The sequence below is a fragment of the Danio aesculapii genome, chromosome 15 (assembly GCF_903798145.1).
Source record: "Danio aesculapii chromosome 15, fDanAes4.1, whole genome shotgun sequence".
NCBI classification, from domain to species: domain Eukaryota; kingdom Metazoa; phylum Chordata; class Actinopteri; order Cypriniformes; family Danionidae; genus Danio; species Danio aesculapii.
In genome coordinates, this window is record NC_079449.1 from 43,647,027 (window position 1) to 43,670,560 (window position 23,534).

At 37.2% G+C, this 23,534-nt stretch overlaps 2 protein-coding genes across 3 annotated transcripts in view; one reads left to right on the forward strand and one right to left on the reverse strand.

The window, feature by feature from the left end:
- Nucleotides 1–554, reverse strand: part of ift80 (intraflagellar transport 80 homolog (Chlamydomonas)) — a 46,948-nt gene extending 46,394 nt beyond the window's left edge. Inside the window, exons 1-2 of one of the 2 annotated variants that reach the window (XM_056473747.1) lie at nt 332–554; nt 171–243 (exon numbers count right to left, since the gene is read on the reverse strand). In XM_056473747.1, the coding sequence (XP_056329722.1) occupies nt 171–208 (38 nt within the window). In that variant the 5' untranslated portion in view covers nt 209–243; nt 332–554. The remainder of the gene's footprint in view (nt 1–170; nt 244–331) is intronic. The other variant, XM_056473749.1, reaches the window with a different exon arrangement.
- A 435-nt stretch (nt 555–989) lies between these two features.
- Nucleotides 990–23,534, forward strand: part of smc4 (structural maintenance of chromosomes 4) — a 44,348-nt gene continuing 21,803 nt past the window's right edge. Inside the window, exons 1-12 of the mRNA XM_056473060.1 lie at nt 990–1,158; nt 2,104–2,239; nt 5,429–5,619; nt 6,797–6,988; nt 10,149–10,325; nt 14,722–14,886; nt 17,170–17,297; nt 19,327–19,467; nt 20,066–20,216; nt 20,796–20,960; nt 21,214–21,447; nt 21,557–21,742. Coding sequence (XP_056329035.1) covers nt 2,116–2,239; nt 5,429–5,619; nt 6,797–6,988; nt 10,149–10,325; nt 14,722–14,886; nt 17,170–17,297; nt 19,327–19,467; nt 20,066–20,216; nt 20,796–20,960; nt 21,214–21,447; nt 21,557–21,742 — 1,854 coding nt within the window. The 5' untranslated portion in view covers nt 990–1,158; nt 2,104–2,115. The remainder of the gene's footprint in view (nt 1,159–2,103; nt 2,240–5,428; nt 5,620–6,796; nt 6,989–10,148; nt 10,326–14,721; nt 14,887–17,169; nt 17,298–19,326; nt 19,468–20,065; nt 20,217–20,795; nt 20,961–21,213; nt 21,448–21,556; nt 21,743–23,534) is intronic.

The following is a 23,534-nucleotide window of genomic DNA, read 5'->3' on the forward strand; positions in this document are numbered from 1 at the left end:
AGTAATAAAGGTTTGGAACCACCTGAGGGGCAGTACGTTTTCATTTCTGGGTGAAATTCTTGGACACTCTAACATGATATATATGTTATTAACAATTTCATACTAAGTGTGTGTGTGTGTGTGTGTGTGTTTTATATAGTGGTATGAATATAACAGTAATGTAAAGGATATGTTTGGGCTCCTTCAGCAGAGATGTTTTCAGTCGCATCCTTTCTCTTCTGGTGTTTTACACTGGTAATGTCCCTGTTTATAAAAAGAAAAGATGAAAAAACAGAGAATTGACTTGTAGCAAGAACCGTGCAGCGTTAGCATTAGCATGTACCGTGTTTACCTGACTGAAGGCGTCGTTGCCACGGAAACAAGTTGCTACTACAGCGCTAACGAGCTCCTGACAAACTCATATTTGAAGCATTGGATAATCTATATGCTGACTATAGTGATGAGAGACACTTTTGAGTAAAGTCTAACCACATACATTATATCCCAAATCTATTTTGGTCGTTAGAGCTTTCTTAGTAGCAGCATACTAGAAAGATTCCTGAGGGTAAAACAACTGACCCCACATCTCGCGAGAACGATCTACTTCTTCTCTAGTCTGGCGTCCTACTTCTCGCGAGATTGAGAGCGATCTGCGCACTGAATACAAACATAATAAACAGTTAACTTTTAGCTTTTATATATATTTTTTATTTTCTCAGCTTAATTATTACCATATTTTCAGTGCTTAATTAAATAAAAAACATACATGTTTGGTAGAAATGCTTTGTTCATGTCATGTGGTGTGTTTTCCATCAAATACTTAAATAAAACATTATTTGTCTATCTAATTTTATATATAATTTCCTGATGCACAAATTCGGAGTGCTTGCTTTCACCGAATTGGCTCAAATATACCACAAACAAACAAAACTCCCAGGTCACGTGACCTTAAGAGGGCGTACGCCTTCCCATGAAGCACCGCGCGGGCTACAACGGATTCGGGTTCGTGCTCTGAGTTTACGCGCCATTTATGAGTGCGATTTCAGTGCAAGGAAGTAAACGAGCGCACATTTACCCTCGTTTTACACCGCAAACACTCGACATACGCACTTTTATTTCAAAGGAGCGCAGAAATCAGAGCAGAATCGACGAGAAAGAGGGAAATCAGTGGAATCGAAGGTAAACGTTGACACTCGTGCGCATCGTCAAATGTAATGTCAGTTTGCTGTGTTTACTTCATATGACGTTACTGATCTCATAAACGCGATTTCTGCATATTTAAATCATTGAAACACGATAAGATCACTTCAAACATTTATAACTGTGACTGTGTTTTCTGATATTTGATAGTGTGAACTAGTTTTAACCGGTTTCATGAACTTTTCTTTCCTCCATATTTAATTCAAACGTGAATTAATTGTTATCACGGAACAAAACGGTTATTAATCAAGCTTTCCACTGTTTCTTCAACTACTCATATGTCTATTTTTAATATTTATAATTTGTGAATCAATTTAGAGAGCTGTTTTTTGCACTCATGATTGATATGTCGCTTTGAAAACAATAGTTTGTACGATCACATTATAATTACCTTTTAGATTTCTATTTTCAAAACTCAGATGACTTATAAATCCATGTTCACACGGGTTTCTGTTTTATGTGCTCCTCACATGATTTAAAAGTTTAATTTTAGTTTGTCGTATAACGTGCAGCAGTCTATCATGGTTTTATTTAGATGTCCCTCGTCATAATGAGTTGCTACCGATCTTACAATGGCGAGAGAAATGTAAATAAAACCAACTAAGCTGTCAGTAAAAAGTTTCCGAGTAAAGTTTCTCCCTCGTGACGTGTTCGGTGTTGTCATCATGTGTGGTTACCTCACAAACACGACATTATTGTGAAGCTGTGCGGTTGTCAGCTCTGTTTTCCTTTGTGTGCGCGCTGAACTCCGACGTCACTTTAGTTCAGTCTTTTATATCAGTTATTTTTTTACATCTATTTTATCTTCATCTCTGAGCGTGGACATGTTTTTCCGGAGAAGTGTGAACAAAGAAAAAGCCAGACTCCGCTTTATTCGTGCAGACGGATGTGGGGTTGACAAAGGCAAATGTGCTTGCTTTTCAGGTGCCGTGAGTAATGCCTGTAAAAACAAGCAAGACGGCTGGTCGGAGAGCGGCGGAGGACTCGGATGAGGAGGTGAGCAAAGCCCGCAAAGCACCGAGCACTGCCGTTCGGAGCAGCCCGCCGCCCGCCCTCAACGGTAAGAGAACCGGAGACACCCAGAAAGTTTAATTGTACCGCTTTACGGTAGGGTTAAAGTGGTACACAACATAAAAAAATATTCTTTTGTCATTTACTAACTTTTAAAGGCTTCCAAACATGTATAGTGTCTTCTGTGCCACACATGGGGAGATATACTGAAAAAAAACTAGGGCTCCTTTTTATCTTCAGAATATTTTGCTTTGTGTTCAGCAGGAGGAGGAAACTCAAACGTTTTGTGCCACTAGAGTAAATAGTAAGAATTGTCATGTAAAAAGTTCAATTGTAACAATATAGTAGGGTTATATTGGTTAAAGTGATGGTTCACACTAAAAATGGAGTCTATTTTGTGGTCATTTACTCACTTTTAAGTGCTTTAAATGTTTGAGTGTCTTTTGTTGAACACAAAGGGAGATGTTGAGAAATTGATTTCCCTAATTAGACTTTGCAAGAATACGTTTCTGAAATTATATTAAGGAGAAAGTCCTAATATAAAACAAACTTTACCTTTAAAAAATGGCTGCTTTTGTCTTTAGAATATTTTCGCTGTGTGATTAACAGAAGAAAGAAACTCTTAGAACCACTGGAGTAAACGGTGAGAATAGTCATGGGGAAAGTTTAAGTAGGGTTACGTTGGTTAGTGATACTTCAGATTTAAAAAAAAAAAAACATGTTGTGGTCATTTACTAACTTTAAAGTGCTTTCGAACATGTTTGTGTCTTCTGTTGAACACAGGTAAATATACCAAAAAATTAGGGAAAGTCGGTTATTATATTATTAGACCCACTTAAGTAAATGAAGATTATCTGTTACACTTTACAGAAATATTAGGGTTACATTGGTTATAGTGATACTTAACATAAAAAATATTCTGTGATCATTTACTCATTTTTAAGCACTTTCAAACTTGAGTGTTTTCTATTTAAGACAAGGGGAGATATGCTGAAAACAAACTAAGGAAAAGTTGATTATTATATTATTAGAACCACTAAATTAAATGAAGAAAGATTGTTACACTTTACAGTAGGGTTACATTGGTTAAAGTGGTGATTCACACTAAAAATAAAGAGTAAAATTTGTGGTCATTTGCTTACTTTGAAGTGTTTTCGATGTTTGAGTGTTTTCTGTTCAACAGAAAGGGAGATGTGCTTAAAATTATTTCCCTAATTAGAGTTTGCAAGAATAGTTTTCTGAGATTATATTAAGGAGAAAGTCGAAATATAAACCAACTTTACCTCAATTGAAAACAAATGGCTGCTTTTTGTCTTCTGAATATTTCACTGTGTGTTTAACAGAAGAAAGAAACTCTTAGAACCACTGGAGTAAATGGTGAGAATAGTCATGGGGAAAATTTAAGTAGGGGTTACAGTAGGGTTACATTTGGTTAAAGTGATACTTCAGATAAAAAAATAATAATTCAGTGGTCATTTACTCAATTTTAAGTGCTTCCAAACATGTTTGAGTGTCTTCTATTGTACACAAAAAGGAATATACTGAATTTTTGGGGGGAAAGTTGGTTATTATATTATTAAAGCCACTAAAGTAAATTAAGAAAGATTATCTTTTACACTTTACAGTAGGGTTACATTGGTTAAAGTGATACTTAAAAAATGTAAATTCGGTTGTCATTTACTCACTTAAGTACTTTCAAACTTGTTTTCAGTGTCCTCTGTTGAATACAAGGGTAGATATAATGAAACAAATTGAGGTAAAGTTGGTTTTATAGTCGCAATTTTGTTTTTGTTTTTTAACAGTGACGACTTATAAACCGGTCCATGTATTGTTTGAACATTTGATCTGAAATCGTGTCCAAGTATGACTTCAAAACAACATTAGCATTAATACGATGATGATGATGATTAATATTATTTCCCCATTTAGAATTTACAAGAATACTTTTCTGAAATTATATTATTGAAAAATTAATGAAAAAATCCAAACGTGTGAAATATAAAACCAATAGTAAAAGCTATTGTTTTATTGTATTTATTTTAAAAATACAATTAAATTTTATTTTAATTTTAATACCTTTTTTTTTTTATTGTAATCAAAACTGTTCTTAGTCTACATATAAAGAATAAAAAAAAAAAGAGTTTTCAATATCAAAGCAGATTTATAATCCTGGTTAATTTATTCTTTTGGTGAGCAAAAATAATGACTTTCCTGCATTTTCCATGATTTCATTTTCTTTATCCACAAGTGGAAATTCGTCTTTGGCTTCACCACATAATTACATTAGACATCATCACATATGTCATGTAAAAAAAGAAGCAACACAATACATTCAATATCACATAAAAACATACACATAACACAATTAACCTTACTCGTGCTCAAAACCCTGTCCATTATTAAAATTAGCAAAAGATGCTACTCACGAATGTCATTCATTATAGCAGAGGTTGTCTTAAATAATTTTGTCATGCATGTTTAGATGAAGAATCGTGTAATGATGTTTAAAAAGTCTCCAAGGATCACAGGTTGGCATCAAAATACTCCAATTAATTGGTATTTTCAGTTTCTACTGTGCTTTAAACCATTAGAGTTTGATTTGAATAATTTTATATATACATATAACACAATGTAGAATGATATCTACATATAACACAATGTTTCATTTTGTATATTTGTTATTAATATAGGATGAATTTTTTTTTTACTTTGTATTTTTACTTCAATGGATTGCTATAAACATTACAGATGTATATTACAGATTGTGTAACTTTAAAAACAATTTTTATTTGATGTCAAAATAGGATCTATATTTCCGTCTTGACTTTGACATAAGCAAAATAAATAAAAGGTAATTTAATGTTCTTGTTAATATCAGTGTTGATACAATAATGCAATTGAATTCTGAAATGTTACTTAAATGTAAAACGTGTATGATTAAAGCATGCCATAAAAACAGATGATCAGCAAGTCTAATGTTGCATGTGATGTCTGATGTAAAATATGTTGTTATTCCAGCGGTGCCTGCTCTGTCAACTGAACCGTAATATTTACAACCGTAATACTCACAATTAGACATTTGTTGGTGTTTTCTACATTTATTTATTTTTATTATTATTATTTTTTTTACAATTTATTTGTCATTATGTTTGAGTGTCTGGCTCTCCTCTGTAGCACATTCATGTCCTGAAATCAGATGGAGTGTGTTTGGTTTGATGGACGGTTGTTTGTGCTGTAGATGTTGCTGCGGGCGAGTCTGCTGAGGTGGTTGATAGCCGCAGTCTGGAGGAGATTCTGGGTAGCATCCCTCCCGCACCGCCCCCCGCCATGAGCTCAGAGCCCGGCGCCCCACGGCTCATGATCACGCACATCGTCAACAGAAACTTCAAGTCCTACGCTGGAGAGCAGATTCTGGGACCCTTCCATAAGGTACTGGACAAATCAAAACATCCCTACACTTCTGAGTGGCTTCCAGGGATGACTTGATAACATAATTTTGGATTTGGTATGATGCCAAAATATAATACCTTGGTACTGATACTAAATGGACACCATAGGTGATGAATAACCAGCCTCAAAATGATAAATGAATTAAAAACTTTTTATTTAAAGAAAAAAAAATGTTATTACAAAAATAAATGTTATTATATTTGTTTTATATACAAATACTTTTGTGTTATATGATTTTGTTGTTGATCCATAGTATCAATCTGTTATGAAGTTTACCAGGTTCAGCAGCAGATTGTGAAGCATTACTGAAAAAACTCTGAATTGCATTGTCTGAGATACTGAATTAAACCAAATCATGATGTCAAACCGTTTGAAATATAATAAGTATCTGTATTTTTCCAGGACCAGTACATCACGCATCCCTAATGGCTTCCTGTACTTTCGGCCAAATAATCTGTTAGTAATCATTTGACGCTCAATCAGACTAGAAAGCCTTAATGTAAAGCCCTTTATTAAGCTGATTGAGCTCAATCTGAATTAATTTTTGAATGAATTGTTGAGTTTAATTAAATCTGAAATGATGCTTGCGTCATTAGGACTGCTGGTTTATGTAAAAAATCATGAATATTTCGTTTGAAAGATATCACACGTCTGCGATACTTGTGTTGAGTAAATCATTATCACGATAATTATGTGATATATTGTGCAGCCCTATTTTAAACTGACTCCACACACCGATGTATGTAGAGTTTGTGATGAGAAATGTACTCTAGTATCTCTCTAAACATCGCTGAAAATAAAGCTAAAAATCCATCTCTTCCGTGGTCACCTGAACCCCTGTGAACAAAACCAGGACCCCCTTTTCATTTTGCACCAGACACTTTTATTGTCTCTTCATGAAGTGCGCAGGTTAGTGGGTTTGAACAACCACCTGTAGAAACACTCTTCTCTCTATAAAAACACTGCCCTCTCTCTTAATCAGTCCCTTTTATATAATTAGCTCTTTTTGAGTGTATTGCCTCTTGGCTTTGGACAAAGCATCTGCTAAATGTTAATGTCTAACATAAATGTAACTGTACTTTTGCAAATGAGGTCTTTTTCTTAAATTTGCATGCTTCTAGATTGATACGTAGCATTACATTCTGTCTCTCAACAGCGCTTTTCCTGCATCATTGGTCCAAATGGAAGTGGCAAGTCCAACGTGATCGACTCCATGCTGTTTGTGTTTGGATATAGAGCTCAGAAAATCCGCTCGAAGAAACTGTCGGTGCTGATCCACAGTTCTGATGGTCATCCTGACATCCAGAGCTGCACTGTTGAGGTCCACTTTCAGAAGATCATTGATAAGGTGAACAGTTTCTGATAGTTGTAGATCACTCTGTTATACAGTGGAGAATTATGAAATTCTATTATGCTCTTAAAGGGATAGTTCACCCAAAAATTAAAATAATTTCCTTACCCTTTACTTGTTCCAAACATTTTTTTTTGTTCTTCACAAAAGATGATATACTGAAGAATGTTGGAAATGGTCTGTACTGTTAATATTGGAAACTTCTATAGTAGGAAAACAAATGCTATCAAAAGTATTGTAATTGTTACTTTATCAAAAATATCTTCTTTTGTGTTTTGCACAAAATAAAAAGTGACAATTTTTATTTTTGGGTGAACAGTCTTTTTAAAAATGTAGCGCACCGGTGTGCCAAGCTTGAGGCATCATATTCAGAAAGACTTGAGGCTGTAATTGCTGCCAAAGGTTCATCAACAAAGTATTGAGCAAAGGCTGTGAATACGGATGTACATGTGATCTTTCAGCTTTTTTATTTTTAATAAATTTGAAATGAAATCTTTTCACATTGTCATTATGGAGGATTGTGTGTAGAATGTTGAGGAAAGTAACGAATTCAATCCATTTTGGAATAAGGCTGGAACATAAATGCGGAAAAAGTGAAGCGCTATTAATACTTTCCCGAATGCACTGTATGTAACCAAAACGATCGCAATTTCGAGCCGTGAAAACTACCAAATACCTTTGACAAACTTATAAAAGCGAGCTAATTCTGATATTATTCATTATGCTCAATTGTGTTATGAAATTTATGCAGTTTTGTGCTAAATTCTATTTGTCAGTTGGCACCGATAGCCTAGTAGTTAGTCTGCTGACATGTAGCGCCATTTTGCTTCAGGAGTCAAATCTCGTCTCATGGACCTGTCATGATATTTCTATTGTTCTCTCTCTCTCCCCCTAACTTTACTTCTTGTCTAGCTACGGTCCTGTCGATAAAGGCAAAATGCCATAACAAATAATAGTCTCATTAAGAATTGCAGAAGTTTGGAAGTAGGGCTGGGCGATATTGCAAAAGAAAAATCACAATATCATGTTTCATATCATTCAATATCTATAATTATTGAATGTTTTTTTTTTTAACAATACATTTAGGAATATTAGATTTTTTTTAAATATAATAACTTTCATTTTAATTTACCGACATTACTAAGGCAAATAGTTTTAATAGTCAAAAACCAAAATATTTAAACAAAATATCTGATTTCTTTATAATAAACATAAGTGTTAAAAAGACTCTTAAACTTGATAGATAAAATATTACAGTGTGTGCAATGCTAAAGGTAGATCAACATCTGTAAGCTGTGAATAATAATGATACAGCAAACCTCAAACTCTGTATCAAACACATGATAATCAAATCTGAGCTTTCAAGTGAAGGAACCAGTCATCATTATTCAGATACACAGTGAACATTACAAATTGGGAAGTTGAATGATTATATTACCCCCTATGTTAAAAATCTTTCAGATGGGGAGATAGTGGCTGGAATACACAAGAAACCAAAAAGCCACTCTGGCAACATCCTTACATCCTTTTTTATTTACAATCTTCTTACTGCTGCTATATGCCACTCATTTTTGCGAGTGTTATTGTTCTGACCTGAAGTGACAATCACGAGAGCGTGCATGCCTTGACCATTTACAATGGGCTTTGCGCTCGTGCTTCCCTGGCGTCTCTTGTAGCTAGGTGACCAACAAGCGTTTTTTTTTAGAGGATGACAAGTGGACAAATCATTGCTCCAGCTCTGATACAAGTTTATGTAGAAAAGTAAAAAGCTCTGCAGTGTTTGGGGTGCACTGTGTTTGTCTGCCAATGTGTATATTCTATACAAAGTGTGAAGTAGATTGCTTAGTTCTATATAAATAAATCCCAGTGCGCTCGCGGCCATCAGAAAAGTTCAGATGTTTTCAACTTGGCGCACCTGGAAAATGTGTGCGGTTCATGTGTGTGCGTCGCTCTCATATGCGCGTCGTGCAAGTCACGCGCCTTCATTGGAAATGACTCCATTGGAAACTTGCACCCTAAACTTATTGGCACTGGTTTCAAGTAGGCATGTGCCGGTATCACATTTTCATGCTGCGATTAATTGATTGAGCTTTTATCACGGTATACGGTATTATCACGATATTGTAATTTTACTAGAGAAACAGGTAAAAAAACACAAAAAAACTTCAGTTTCGTCAACTTAGTAACTTTAATAACTTTTTAATTAACTAAAAGTACTTCAAATAAATGTAAATAAAAAAATACACAATATAAAAGTAAACTTGAGGAATTATATCAAAGTGAATGTGCAAAGGGAAACCGTCTTCAATCAGTAATCCCTCTGCATTTTTTTGGAACCCAAAATATTTCCAAACCTCTGACTTTTTTTTTGAAGGGGGATAAATTGTCGGCAGCGTTACTCCTTCCGCCATGCTTCTTCTTCGTGTGAGGATTAGAGAGCGGTGGCAGCGGCGGCGCGCACTGCGTGCACACAGGGCTTCTACATGCGGGGATTGTTTACATCAGAGTGCGCATCAGTTCTGCGCAGCATATACGCAGTGTTTCTTCAAGCGGTTGATGGAAAATAAGCTAAGGCGCGTTCTAAGAATATAAATTCGGATCTATTATTTTTCACGGTATTTTGAAGTGCCCGCGATAACAATATCGTGCATATTCATTACCGTGATTTATCGCATTACCGAATACCGGCACAAGCCTACTTTCAAGGTATGCACTCAGCAGCCACATTTTAATAAAAATATAGCGCTCCATACCGAAACTGCTTACTGAATCTTTTTTTTTTTTTTTTTTTTGCGATATTGACAATGGTGTTTAGTCAATAAATATCGATACCGGTTTTATTGCCCAGCCCTATTTGGAAGTTTGAAATGTTACTCTTTGTGCGATTTTAAACATGAGGCACAACATTTCATTTCAGCCTTTTCACTTAATTACTTAAAACTGTTCACCAAAACTTAAAAAACTTATGGAGTTATTTTACAATATTACATTAACTGATTTGTGCATAATTGTCTTAAAAACAAGTTCCTATGGGTCATGGAAATTTAAAAGTTTTATTTCAGACTTTTCCAATTTTCTGAATTATTTATTTCTGGTCCAGCTTATAGACTGTTGTTTGTTGCTTTTAGAATATTTTTTTTCTGCTGTTTATGTTCAGGAAGGAGATGACTATGATGTCATCCCCGACAGCTCCTTCTACGTTGCCAGAACAGCTGGGAAAGATAATTCCTCTTCCTACTACATTAATACCAAGAAGGCAACCTTCAAAGATGTAGGCACATTACTGCGCAGCCACGGCATCGATCTGGACCACAATCGCTTCCTCATCCTGCAGGTAATGGCTCCATCTGTTTCCATGCATTAAAGTCTTTTATTGCACTGCTGTCTCGCCAAACTTGCTTCTGATTGGTCAGTTGTGACATTCCTAGGTATGTTATTCCAAGATAACAACCACTGAATAACAAAGACTCATCCAGGAACTTTAAATTATATTGAGTGTCAGTGAATACGCTCACATCCATATACATACATCCACATTCATATGTATCTGCTTGTCTGTCGCTCCACAGTTTTTGACTGTTTGGTGCCATCTTGTAATTAAATATGTAGGTTAGTATATACTGCATTCAGCCAGTTTAGTTTCTAGTTTTTGACTAATTAATGCACAGGTTAGTGTATACTCCATTCACCCATTTTTGTGTCTGTCAGCTTTGCGTTTTATTAAAGAGTTAATAAACTATTATGAATCAAAACAATGTTTTGCCTAATTTTTAAGTTTTGTGGCAAGTAGCTATGTAATAAGCAGGGTAAACTACATCCAGGACGGTTGTTTTCTCAGAATAAACCCTTCAGTCTTATACAACAGTGCTGCACTTTGCCTGATAAACCTGTTGGGCTTTATTCTGTGATGATAACCTCCTTGATGTAATTTATCTCTAACATAATCCACTGCATTCTTCCATCACTGCTGTTGGCCTCTTGTGTTTTCTGGAGAGTCATGAACGGGCTAATCGTGGATGAAATCAACCTTAGAGCGCTAAAGCAGCGCGTCATGGTTTTCAACATGAGGGAAAGTGCAAACCATCATTTGCTGCTCTAGAGATTTAAGGCATTCTCCTACACTAAACCTGACAATTGCGTGAGGTTTGTAAACATGGGCTGTCCGAAAAGGTCAGAGGTCAACATCTGTTCATTCTACCTTCCTCGCTTTAGCAGCACGTAAATATTGGTGTGTTATAGTCAAGGCCAACCCCAATATTAAGTGTGCTGCTTCAGTGAGGCAGGAGCGAGCCTCCTTTTACTTCCTGTACATCATTACTCACTTTGAATATTCAGTTTGGTCCATTACATTTCCTGTGTGCTGGTGCGTAAATAAAAATGAATCCATTTTGTTTTTGTTTGTTTAAACTGTTCATTCAGTATAACACTACATCTGTTTCATTCTGCACTCTGCAAAAATATAGATGTTTTCTTGCTTGGGGGGTTTTGTCCATTTACAAATATTTAAAAAAAATCCTTTAATCAAGAAGCATTTTTAGAGCAGAAAAATAATTCAAATTTAAAGGGCACATAGTTTACCTCTTTTTTCTGATTTAATATTAATATTATGGCTCTTCTGAGTGTGCCAGTTTAGGTTCAGTTTAAAACACAATTCAGATATTTTATTATAATGTGTTAAAAAGTGTCATGTTGGGGGCGTGTCCACAGCTCGCTGATTTATGGGTGTGTTGCTTCACATGTAAATTAGTTTCGGCTTCCCGCCAACGTAACAAGGGGGTGGGGCCATGAGCTCACCCGCTCTGCGTTTGCAACAGACAGGCAGACGGAGAAGGAGAGAGAAAGGATCACCATTCAGTCGTACATGTACGACTCAGACACAGACCAAGCAGAGAGTACAAAATCATTTGTGTCTTTGTACAGTTTTACAGCCAACTGTGTGCTAGTTTCAAGTGCCGAGCTTGTACACAGAGACTAATAACCACGCACACTGAATTAACTTTGACTGAGGCACCGGATGCGCCGCTCGAAGCCGCGACACGGCACACCAGATGGGGCAGACCAGTGTCCCCCAGTGTCCCAAATCGTCGCGCCACGCATTTTTGAATTCTAAACATAGGTTTCTGCAGCGGTCCGCGGCGCCCAGCCGTCGACTTGAGTGTACCCTGATAGAAACCTATGTTTAGAATTCTAAAACGCATGCTAGTTAAGATCACAGGGAGCTTCTGGGATCGCGAGAAATGCAAATGGCTGAAGTATAAGGTAGACTCGATGAGAAGTACACATGTTTGCAAACCTACCTAAAGATACAACCAATAATTCCGATTAGAGCGATAATGTGGAGAATATTGCTCTTGTGTTGAGCCCAATGAGCCTTGCATCTAAAAATAGAGCTAGCGTGTTCCTTTAGTGATATCGCTTCGACTCACGCTGAAAATGGCGGACGTGAATCAACAAACTGAGGATATGATGATGCGCCTGTCAATCGATATTGGTGGGCGGGGGGACCGCTCTCCTACGTAAAGTTGCGGTCGGTTTGAAAACAGCTCCAATTGGTCCACCGTTTTTTATGTTGTTAAATTGAAAAAAAAGCACTGGGTGTGCTTATATCACCCCAATATGACGGTCTATACACCATACATGCACATGTCTGTCCAAACAGCTTGAAAAGTAGATTTTTTTACCATAGGTGCCCTTTAAGTTTCTCTTTTTTAAAAAAAAGGCAAAATAATGTGCCAATGGGCAAGCAAAATTACCTTGTTTTATATTATTTAGCATTTTTTTTTATTTATTTTTTTTTATTTACTTGTGCATTCAGATGTTGACGAGTCGGTATTTAAAATATATGTACATCTGTCATGCAATGCCACTTGTGTCATCCAGTTAAACCTTGTTCACTTGGGTGTTTGTTCATAACTATTGTTTGTTTGTGCATCATTATAGATCTCATCATTATGACGTTAGCATGTGGCTGTTAATCTAGATGCTTGTTTGGGAGTCTGGCATGTTTTCCCATTTAGCGCGGTTCGTTTGGGCACATGTGAACACCACACTCGTGCTCAGATCTAGGGATCTGCTATTTGGGGGGGAAATATCTAATTGTGTTTTATTGTGAAATTTTGATTTGGGATTTTTAATTTTGAAGTCCAGCTTCAGCTCAATATTCTGTATCGTAGCTTCTTACTTGTAAAATGCATTTAGTGTTAAAAAAGGAACTGAAAAGATATTAACTAACTCCAACTTCTATTCAATTTTGTTTATATATATATATATATATATATATATATATATATATATATATATATATATATATATATATATATATATATATATATATATATATATATATATATATATATATATATATATATAATCCGAAATTAAACACTCGTTTTTCTTAAGAGCAAATAGTAGTGAGGTACGGCATTTCTTATCTACTGGTGCCTTTGTTTTTTGATATGGTGTACTCTAGCTACTAGATTGAGTGCCACTAGCAATACTTTCAGTTGACTTTTTAGCAAGACACTTCTCATGTAGCCATCTGTGGTGCTTTTTTTAGGTGCTGGTTGTTGTATTTCCTTGTGCTGTGGCACCAATTCTGCGACAGCTCTTACAAATGACCTGTTTTTGTTCAGTGTCAGGGACTTTGAAATCAAAATATTCCCATATAATGATATAATATGGAAATAATATAATACATATATATTTTATATCGCAGCCTTTTGCGATTTTTAGATAATTGCAAAGTTTCAATTCAAGATTGCGATTCTATTTCGATTACTACTCAGCCCTACTCAGATCAGTGCCGAAACAATTGGCCTGAGATCGTCTGAATGACGTGCTCTTGCCTCGATTGAAATGAACTCTGGAGTGGTTTGGTTGAAGTGAGAAAGCAATACGATCGAACGAACCAGGCTATATCACAGTGTATTATGGATCTGTAATGGGCATATAAAAGAAGAGAGTATGATGAGCGACATGTCACTACCGATAAAAGTGTGTTTTATGTCAAATACGATAGTGAAAGCATGCTGTCTAACTGAAAAGTTCAGACTGAACTATTTAAAAAATACATAATATCGTTAACTTTGTGGTTAATGTAACTTCCAATAATAAATCTATACAGACAATTTCAATATTGTCATATTAAACTATTTCATAACTGTAACAAGGCCATCAATTCATAAATGAATGTTTAATCCGCCATCATAACATCATCAGTATGTGGCTCTTTTTGGATTCTCTGGAGCCATAGAATTAAAAAAATGTCAAACAGGAAATGCATTAGGACCATTGGTTTTGTTTACATCCCTAAAATTGTCTATATATCTATATGTTACAACCCTTGACAATTGAAATGAGACTCTGTATGAGAAATTCTTACCTCTGATTTATATTTGGTGGTGAAAATGTGCGTATGTGTCACCCTTCAAAGTAAAATTGCACCTTTCGTCTCAATTCTCGTTGTCCTAAATGAAAATAAGGACGTGTGACAGCTGAGTGGAATCCTGGAAAATAAATCAAACTCTGACCAATGTGAGGATTGTTTACTCGCACATGACTTGTTTTAATATTTTCGGTCCATTTAGAAACTTTGCCATCTGAAAGCGAACCACACCAAGAACAAAAAGCAACATTATAACAAATTTAATTAGCCTAAGTGTGGTCGGAGAGGGAGAGGTGCGTCTGTCTGTTTGTGTAAGTGTTTTTGTGTTGTGCTGTGTGCTTGACAGGGTGAGGTGGAGCAGATCGCCATGATGAAGCCCAAAGGACAGACGGAGCATGATGAGGGCATGCTGGAGTACCTGGAGGACATCATCGGCTCCTGTCGTCTCAAAGAGCCCATCAACATCCTCTGCCGGCGGGTGGAGGCGCTGAACGAGCAGCGAGGAGAGAAGGTACCATAATGCCTGACTGAAGACTAAACTATACTTCAGTTTTGATGTGTTTGCGTCCCTGTCCGATATCATTTGTAGAAGGGCTGCACAATATTGGAAAAATCTGACAAGATTTTTCTGCGATTTATATATTGTGATTCATTTATTTTCTTTTCGGGTTAGTCCCTTTATTAATCAGGGGTCGTGACAGCGGAATGAACCACCAACTAATCTAGCATATGTTTTACGCAGCAGATACTCTTCTAGCTGCATCCCATCTCTGGGAAACACCCATGCACTCTTACATTCTCACACACACACACACACACACACACACACACACACTAAGGACAATTTAGCTTACCCAATTCACCTGTACCACATGTGTTTGGACTTGTGGGGGAAACCGGAGCACCCGGAGGAAACCCACGCGAACATTCGGTAGAACATGCAAACTCCACACAGAAATGCCAACTGACCCAGCCAAGGCTCGAACCAGCGACCTTCTTGCTGTGAGGCGATTGTGCTACCCACTGAGCCACCGTGACGCTCTATAATTGTGATATGAATTTTTAATTGTAATAATCTTGTAGTAAAGTGAAACGAATAAATTGCAAGCCTAAATGAACAAGATGAAAGTGAAATGAGTAGTGCTTTATGGTTTTCTGAAGAGTTCAACAGTAGTCAGCTATTTAGGTACAGCAATGTAAAAATAACACTACAGTTTATTGCTGATCAACTGTAATCTCAACTCAACATTGCAGATTCTGCGACGTGACTATTGTGAATGCACACATTAGGATATCGATGCTGAAATGATATATTGTGCAGCCCTAATTTGTATATTTTCCAATACAAATACCTTAACGTCCTCTAGTCAAGATGCATTTTCCTGAGGAAAAAATAAAGAAATTAGTCAATGTGTGCAAAAAGTGAACAACACCTTTCCACAGTTACAAATAATATAAATGTACATGGCTACTGATGTGCTGTATTGGCAGTTTTGAGCAGGATCTAGTCTTTCAGTTCATTCGTTTTGTTCTGCTTTTCTTTAGATATTCAAAACGCCTTTTGCAACTGTGACTTCATGATCAAAATTATGCTTTTTCTAAATGGAAGAAAATAATTACCTTGTTTTAATTCAATTCAATTCACCTTTATTTGTATAGCGCTTATACAATGTAGATTGTGTCAAAGCAGCTTCACATAAAGGGTCATAGTAAATAGGAACAGTGTAGTTCAGTTTGTAGTGTTTAAGTTCAGTTCAGTTGAGCTCAGTTCAGTGTGGTTTAATAATCACTACTGAGAGTCCAAACACTGAAGAGCAAATCCAACGATGCGCAGCTCTACAGATCCCGAACCATGCAAGCCAGTGGCGACAGCGGAGAGGGAAAAAAAACTTCACTAAATGGCGAAAGTGAAGAAAAAAAAAACCTTGGGAGAAACCAGGCTCAGTTGGGCACCATCATTTTAATTTCTCCGCTGGCCAAACGTCTTGTGCAGAGCTGCAGTCTCAGCGGCGGAGGCTGGAAGCTGGCCTCAGCGAAGACTCGTCTGTCCCTGGAGCATGACAGTTTTACACCACACTGTAAAATAATATATGATAAAAAGTCATGACAATAAATGTGTGTTTTTTTTTTTTAGCTATACGAAGTTTAATGTAATATTTTTAAGTTTGACTGACTAGAAAAGCTGATCCAGTGGATTGCCTTAATGAGAACATCTGATTCCTGTTTTCTGTGTTTTTAATATTAAATAAAAAAACAAGACAATAAAATCACTCACTGCTCTTGACTGAACACCTAGTAAGCACATTAATGGAGAGGCTGTAACCTTCTGTTTATGTGTTATGGACAATTTGTCACAAACATCATTCGAAAAATGATCTGTCCCAAAAATGAAGTACAAAGTAATGTATAAACTTACTAAATATTACTTAGGTCACTATTAAACTGCTAAATATTGAAACTGATGAAACAAAAATGTAAACTTTAAATTGTGTAGCCAAAATCAAATATTTATTTTAAAAAATATACTTTTTTTATTATTTTTAAAAGTAATGTTTCTATTATTATTTAAAAATGCACAAAAAGACTATATATATATTAATTAGCAAAATAGTTTTAGTCCGTTTGACTGATTTAAGTTGAGCTGACTAGAAAAGTTAATTTAATTCAACATTAAATTCAAATTTAAAACATTATTATTTATTTATTTTCTTGCACTCTGATCTCTGTTTATGCAAGATAGTACTGCTCAGTGCAAGTTATTGGCTGTGTGTAAAATATTTCTGTGTGTGTACAGCTGAATCGAGTGAAGCTGGTGGAGAAGGAGAAGAGCTCTCTGGAGGGAGAGAAGAATAAAGCTGTGGATTTTCTCACCTTAGAGAATGACATCTTTAAGAAGAGGAACCTCCTCTGTCACTTCTATGTGTAAGACCATCACAATGACGTTAAACTTGGCTTGGTGTATGTTTGCAGCTGTGAACAGCCATATACTAGAGATGCTTTGGTCGACTGGCCAGATACAGAAAGCGAATGGTGGTGACTCTTACAGCCACATACGTCATCTGCCTGAAACTGTAACTATGATCGCAAAGCAAGTTATTGTCATTAAATCATTTCATTTTCAAGTATTCTGTGTGATTTAACATTAACACGTAATTGCCCGTTTCCACTGAGTGGTACGGTTCGGTGTGGTATGCTTTTATGGCCGTTTCCACTGTCAAAAAGCGTACCGAACCATACCGTACCACTTTTTCGGCACCCTTTCGAAAGGGTACCAAACACGAGAAAGGGTACCAAAAGGCGGAGAAACACATGCAGCTGAACGCTATTGGTTTACAGAGATACGTCGTTCGCTTGCGCAACAAGCCAGAATGAAAACAAAAAAACCCGCCATGTTTGAAATACACAGCGAGAGATTACAGCAGAATTATAAATACATATAATAACGAGCCATGGTCGATCCGGGCTCAAACAAACCTTGTCGTCGTCTTGATAAACAGCCACAAAGCCAAGAAGAAGAGCAGATTTACCCTGTACCCCGTAGTTTTTTTTTACGAGCCAGTCTGAGGCGCGAGCGGTTTCGCTTTCTTCCTTGCGTTTGATGCGCGTCTATATCTGAAATAACAAACTTCTTGAGCTGATGCTAATAACCTGCGCTTGATTATTGACATGCTTTTGAAACCCGATCCTGTCAGACACTGACAAACGCGAGAGTGAAGCGTAAAGAAACAAAGGAGGAGCCGGAAAAAAAGGAGCACATTATTTGTTCCGCAAACGTGAACAAACTGCCTTATTTAACTATTATTGTTATCTTCACCTTTTGGACTAATATGAACCGGGAATGACGGAATTGTTCTCTAACAGAGGCTACATGTGCTGCTGAAGATAACAGACACAGATGAGAGGTTTTCACTGACTGTAGGCTATATTTTGTGTTGTTTTGAACCTAAATACGCACTAAATGTCTGCTATATGTAGTTCTTCTGTAGTTGGTAACACATCGGAGAGTGTAAGGGGCTGTATGTGTTTATATATGTTCATTTATTTAGTTATTTAATATAATTACAGACGTTACAGTAGGCTGTTTTGCACTGTCATTGATCTGCAGTTATAATCAACTCATGTTCATAGAAAAGTTAGTAATAAACATTTCTACACAGTATTTATGTGTATGAAGCATCTGTTGTGTGAGAAGTGCTTTTCATATGATATGTAAGTGACCCGTTCAGCTTTATTGTAGACATTTCCTCGAGCGAGAATGACGTCGACTGAAACTTTGTCATATACCACGGCCACCAAAAGGGTACCCTTGTTAGTGGAAACGCAAGCTTGATAAAGGTGACCCGTACCAAACCGAACCGTACCGTACCAGTCAGTGGAAACGAGCCATAATTGTTCCATATTGCAATACAATACAGTAACACAATAGCACCGCTCTCCCACATTTTTAGCTATTATAACTGCCCTTATTTCCATTTCTAGTTTAAGATTGCAGAAGGATGGTTTGACTAAATGTATAGTTTTTCACCATCATACTGATAACTTTTTAGTCATAAAGCTGCTGTAGTTAAATCGCCATTGCTTACAAAAGACAGAAACTCAAACAGGTTGAGGATGTGATTGAAGTCAAATTTGGGGATGAACTCTATAGTTTATTAAACTTGTCCTAATGTTTTACAAATGCTGCAACATCATTGGCCTTATTAACAAAATATTTATTCTGTTTGTGTTACTGGTTTTAGTTAAAGTTGGTGCTAATAATTGTGAAACCACATACCATTATTTCTTAGACAATGGGGAATTTGTGTGTTATGTTCATGATAGTCCATCCTTCAAGATCAAACTCTGTTTATCTATACTATAAGTGAAATTTTGTGATGGTGCTTTCTGTTGGGTACCTGCAGAAGAGTTATTCTCTCTGTGCGTTTTTGTGCGTGTGCATGTGTGTCTGCAGACATGATCTACAGAGTCGCGTGTCTGTGAAAGAAGCTGAGAAGCAGCAGATTCAAGAAGACACAAAAGATCTGAGTGACAAAAGCAGCCAGCTGACTGAAGAAATGAAGAGCAAAAACGAGGACCTGAAGGCTGTGGAGAAGTAAGAGACTCTTTCAGCTGCTAAAAACCCTATTGATGAATGTTAGGCAGCTCTGATCATGTTTGACACGTTTGGGTGATGTTCACTGCTCAAAATTGTCGGGGAAAGTTACTTTTAAAGGTATATCATTCATTACAATAATACACAAATGTAATGCGTCTTGTGTTATTTAGTTTTTTTTTTAGGAAAGTAATGTGATGTTACTTTTGTGGCTTGGGCTTGCTTGCAAACACCAATACTGGGACACTGGAGCGTTTTAAAGCCGCGTAGATCAGTTGATTCCTCAGTGGATCATAGACGTATGTAAGCTCATAGACAGACCAGCTGATTGACACCGCTTTAAAATGCTCCAGTTGCTGTATCGGTGTTTGCACTCGGTGAACCAATTACCTTTACAGCCAATCACAGTCATTTCTGTTGAGCACATGAGCACAACGGCCAATCAGCGGTGCTCCAGAACAAGCTCAACAGCGCTCAAATGTTAGCAGGAAATTGACATTTGTAAAGTTTCAATATTGATTGGTACCGAACTCGATACTTTTGACAACCCTACTTGTATAGTTGTGGTTTGTTGTGAATGTTGTTTTTCCTCCTAAAGAAAATTGACCAAGCTGACCAAGTACATCGAGAGCCAGAAGGAGAAGTTTACCCAGCTTGACCTGCAGGATGTGGAGGTGCGCGAGAAGCTCAAACACACCAAAAGCAAAACCAAGAAACTGCAGAAACAGCTTCAGAAAGACCAGGAGAAGGTAAGGCTTTCTGCTGCCTCGTTTAACCACAATCCCTTCATTAAGCACTTGTTGTTTTAAGACACGCCACTTATGAAGCCACTAGAGTGTTCGTTTGTCATCCATGTACAGTGTGTTTTCTTTTCCAAATATTTCCTGAATGATGTTGAACAGATTCAGGAATTTCTCACAGTATTTCCTATAATATTTTTTCTTCTGGAGAAAGTCTTATTTGTTTTATTTCGGCGGTTTTAAATTGTTTTAAAGCCATTTTAAGGTCTATATTATTAGCCCCCTTAAGCAATATTAGTTTTGGATTGTCTACAGAACAAACCACTGTTATACAATGACTTGCCTAATTACCCTAACTTTACCCTAATTAACCTAGTTAAGCCTTTAAATGTCACTTTAAGCTGAATGCTAGTGTCTTGAAGAATATCTAGTCTAATATTATGTGCTGTCATCATGTCAAAGAGAAAAGAAATCAGTTATTAAATCTAGTATGTTTAGAAATGTGTTGAAAATTTGCTCTCGGTTAATCAGAAATTGAGGAGGGCGAATAATTCAGACCTCAACTGTATATGTTTGTTGTCTGTGCAGCTGGAGGAGGTGCGGGGCGTTCCTGCGAGCAGCGAGAAGATCATCACTGAGGCTTCTGCTCAGAAGGAGGAGCTGGAGAAGAAGAAGCTGCTAGAGGAGCAGAAGCTAGCGGAGGTGATGGAGAGCCTGAAGGAGGAGACCAGAGGCCTACAGGAAGATAAAGAGGTAAGAGGATAACTATAGAGCGAAAACGTCAATTCTGAGATGTTCAAAATGCATTATTGTTCTGTATTAAATCGATTCTGAGCTAGTTTTAGGCTAGGTGATAGCAGATGGCGCTCTAGGCTAGTGTTTAACAGCAGATGAAGAACCCTGCATGGGCCTTAAATCTAACTCCTAGCTCGGCCCTGGCCCGAGAAGCCCTGCCCTTGTCTAACAGCCTATCAAATATTTTGGCCTGTGTGTGGTGCTCCTGCAGAAGAAAGAGAAGGAGCTGCTGGAGTTGAGTAAGGCGGTGAACGAGACTCGCTCACGGATGGATGTGGCGCAGTCAGAGCTGGACATCTACCTGAGTCAGCACAACACTGCCATCAACCAGCTCAACCAGGCCAAAAGCGCTCTACAGGAGGCCGTGGACACTCTGAGAGAGAGGAGAGCCGCCATTAAAGACCTCCAGGTCAAAATACCAGCTCAAGAGGAGCAGCTCAAGAAGGTGAGATCGTATAGGGGTGTTTTAAAACCATGACTGCCTTTCAAAACCGCGGTAAACTTTGAAAGCGGTTACCGTCCCATGCCTAATGTGTTTAATGTGTGTGTTGCAGGATGAGCGGGAGCTGGAGCAGATCTCTGAACAGGACAAACAGACACGAGCGCAGGTCGGGGACATGAGGCAGAAAGTGGCTGAAGCCAAGAGCTCTCTTTCCTCCAACCGCAGCCGCAGTAAAGTGCTGGATGCCCTCATGCAGCAGAAACGCTCAGGGAAGATACCTGGCATCCTGGGACGGCTGGTACGTTTACTCGTGCTCACCTCCACTCGATGACATGTTTGTGGTGTTATACATAATTGAAGAGGTGTTCATGAGACTTTAAAGTCATGTTATGTCTATAAAGGAGATTTTAAGCATGCTTATAACAAGTGTCATTCTCTCAGTCGTCTTATTTTAAATGCAAAGGTGATGTTGTTTGAGATGTCTTGACAACTTTACCATGACAACAAAACTTGTCATAAATCCGTCATAAACATGATTGCGATGAGGCCTTTATTATTGTCATGAATATTTTTACTAATTATAACAATTAATACAATACAATTTGTCATTTAAAATTCAAATAAAAAACAATACTATCAAATCACTTTATAACTAAATATATCTGTCTAATAAGTTCTCCGTCACAACAACAGATTTCCATCGATTGCTGGGTTCATGCCTGTCCTTGTGATAAATGTCTTAATTATAGCTTGATTAGGTCTTTAAATAAGCAAAGATGAGTGTTCAGTCTGCTGAGAGGGTTGTGATCAAAGCCTGGAGTATGGTGTAAGCCCATTCCTCTCTCTACCGAGGGCTCCGTATAATCGCTCCGCTGGGCATCCACTCCGGGTTTTTCTATTCCCGCTCACAGAAAATCTGCTCTGTCCAGTCCATTTTAAAAAGTTGTTTGTTTAATGCTTATTTTACCGACACCTGAACGCCACATCTATAATACTAATATTAATGCTTTGTGGTTTGTTCAACATGTTTAATAAATATAATCACACAAACCTGTCCAAATGTATACCTGAAGTGTATGTGTCTTCCCTTTAATTTTCCGACTGCAGTATGTTAAAGGTGTTGCCTGCTAGTTTTTGACTCTGCTAAGGCATAAAATCTGGCAACACTGAAGTGGTTTAAAACGTCTCTTTAAATTCTGTTAGTTTCAGCTATTTAAATAAATTGCTGATTAAAAGAATGTGATCTGAAAAACTTTTCACTTTAATCCATGATAATTACTTATAATAATATTTTACTGACATTTATTTTTTTCCACTCTAGTTGAGGTCAGTGTTACTTTTATAATATTTGTGACCATTATAATGGCTTTACGACAGTCAGGTTTATGAAAAATATGCTGTCTTGGTATTGTTAAGTTGTCATAACGAAGACATCTCAAAAAATTGTAATCTATGCATTTAAAATGATAAAACTGAGCTAATGACACTTTAAGCAGGGTGTCCGTGAGGCCTTCATGTCTTAAATTTCAAAAACAAAATTTTAGGCCTTAAAAAGCCTTAAGTTCACTAAAATATTGTGTTGTAGGCCTTAAATCATTTAAAAAGGTCTTAATTTTCCTCTGTTCAATTCAATTCACCTTTATTTGTATAGCGCTTTTACAATGTAGATTGTGTCAAAGCAGCTTCACATGAAAGGTCACAGTAAATTGGAACAGTGTAGTTCAGTTTGTAGTGTTTAAGTTCAGTTCAGTTTAGCTCAGTTCAGTGTGGTTTAAAAATCACTACTGAGAGTCCAAACACTGAAGAGCAAATCCAACGTTGCGCAGCTCTACAGATCCCGAACCATGCAAACTAGTGGCGACAGCGGAGAGGGGAAAAAAACTTCACTAATTAGCGAAAGTGAAGAAAAAAAAACCTTGAGAGAAACCAGACTCAGTTGGGCACGATCATTTTAAATTTTCCGCTGGCCAAACGTCTTGTGCAGACCTGCAGTCTCAGCGGCGAAGGCTGGAAGCTGGCCTCAGCGAAGACTCGTCTGTCCCTGGAGCGTCACAGGAATCAGTCTCATGTTATCCACTCCTCCATGACCA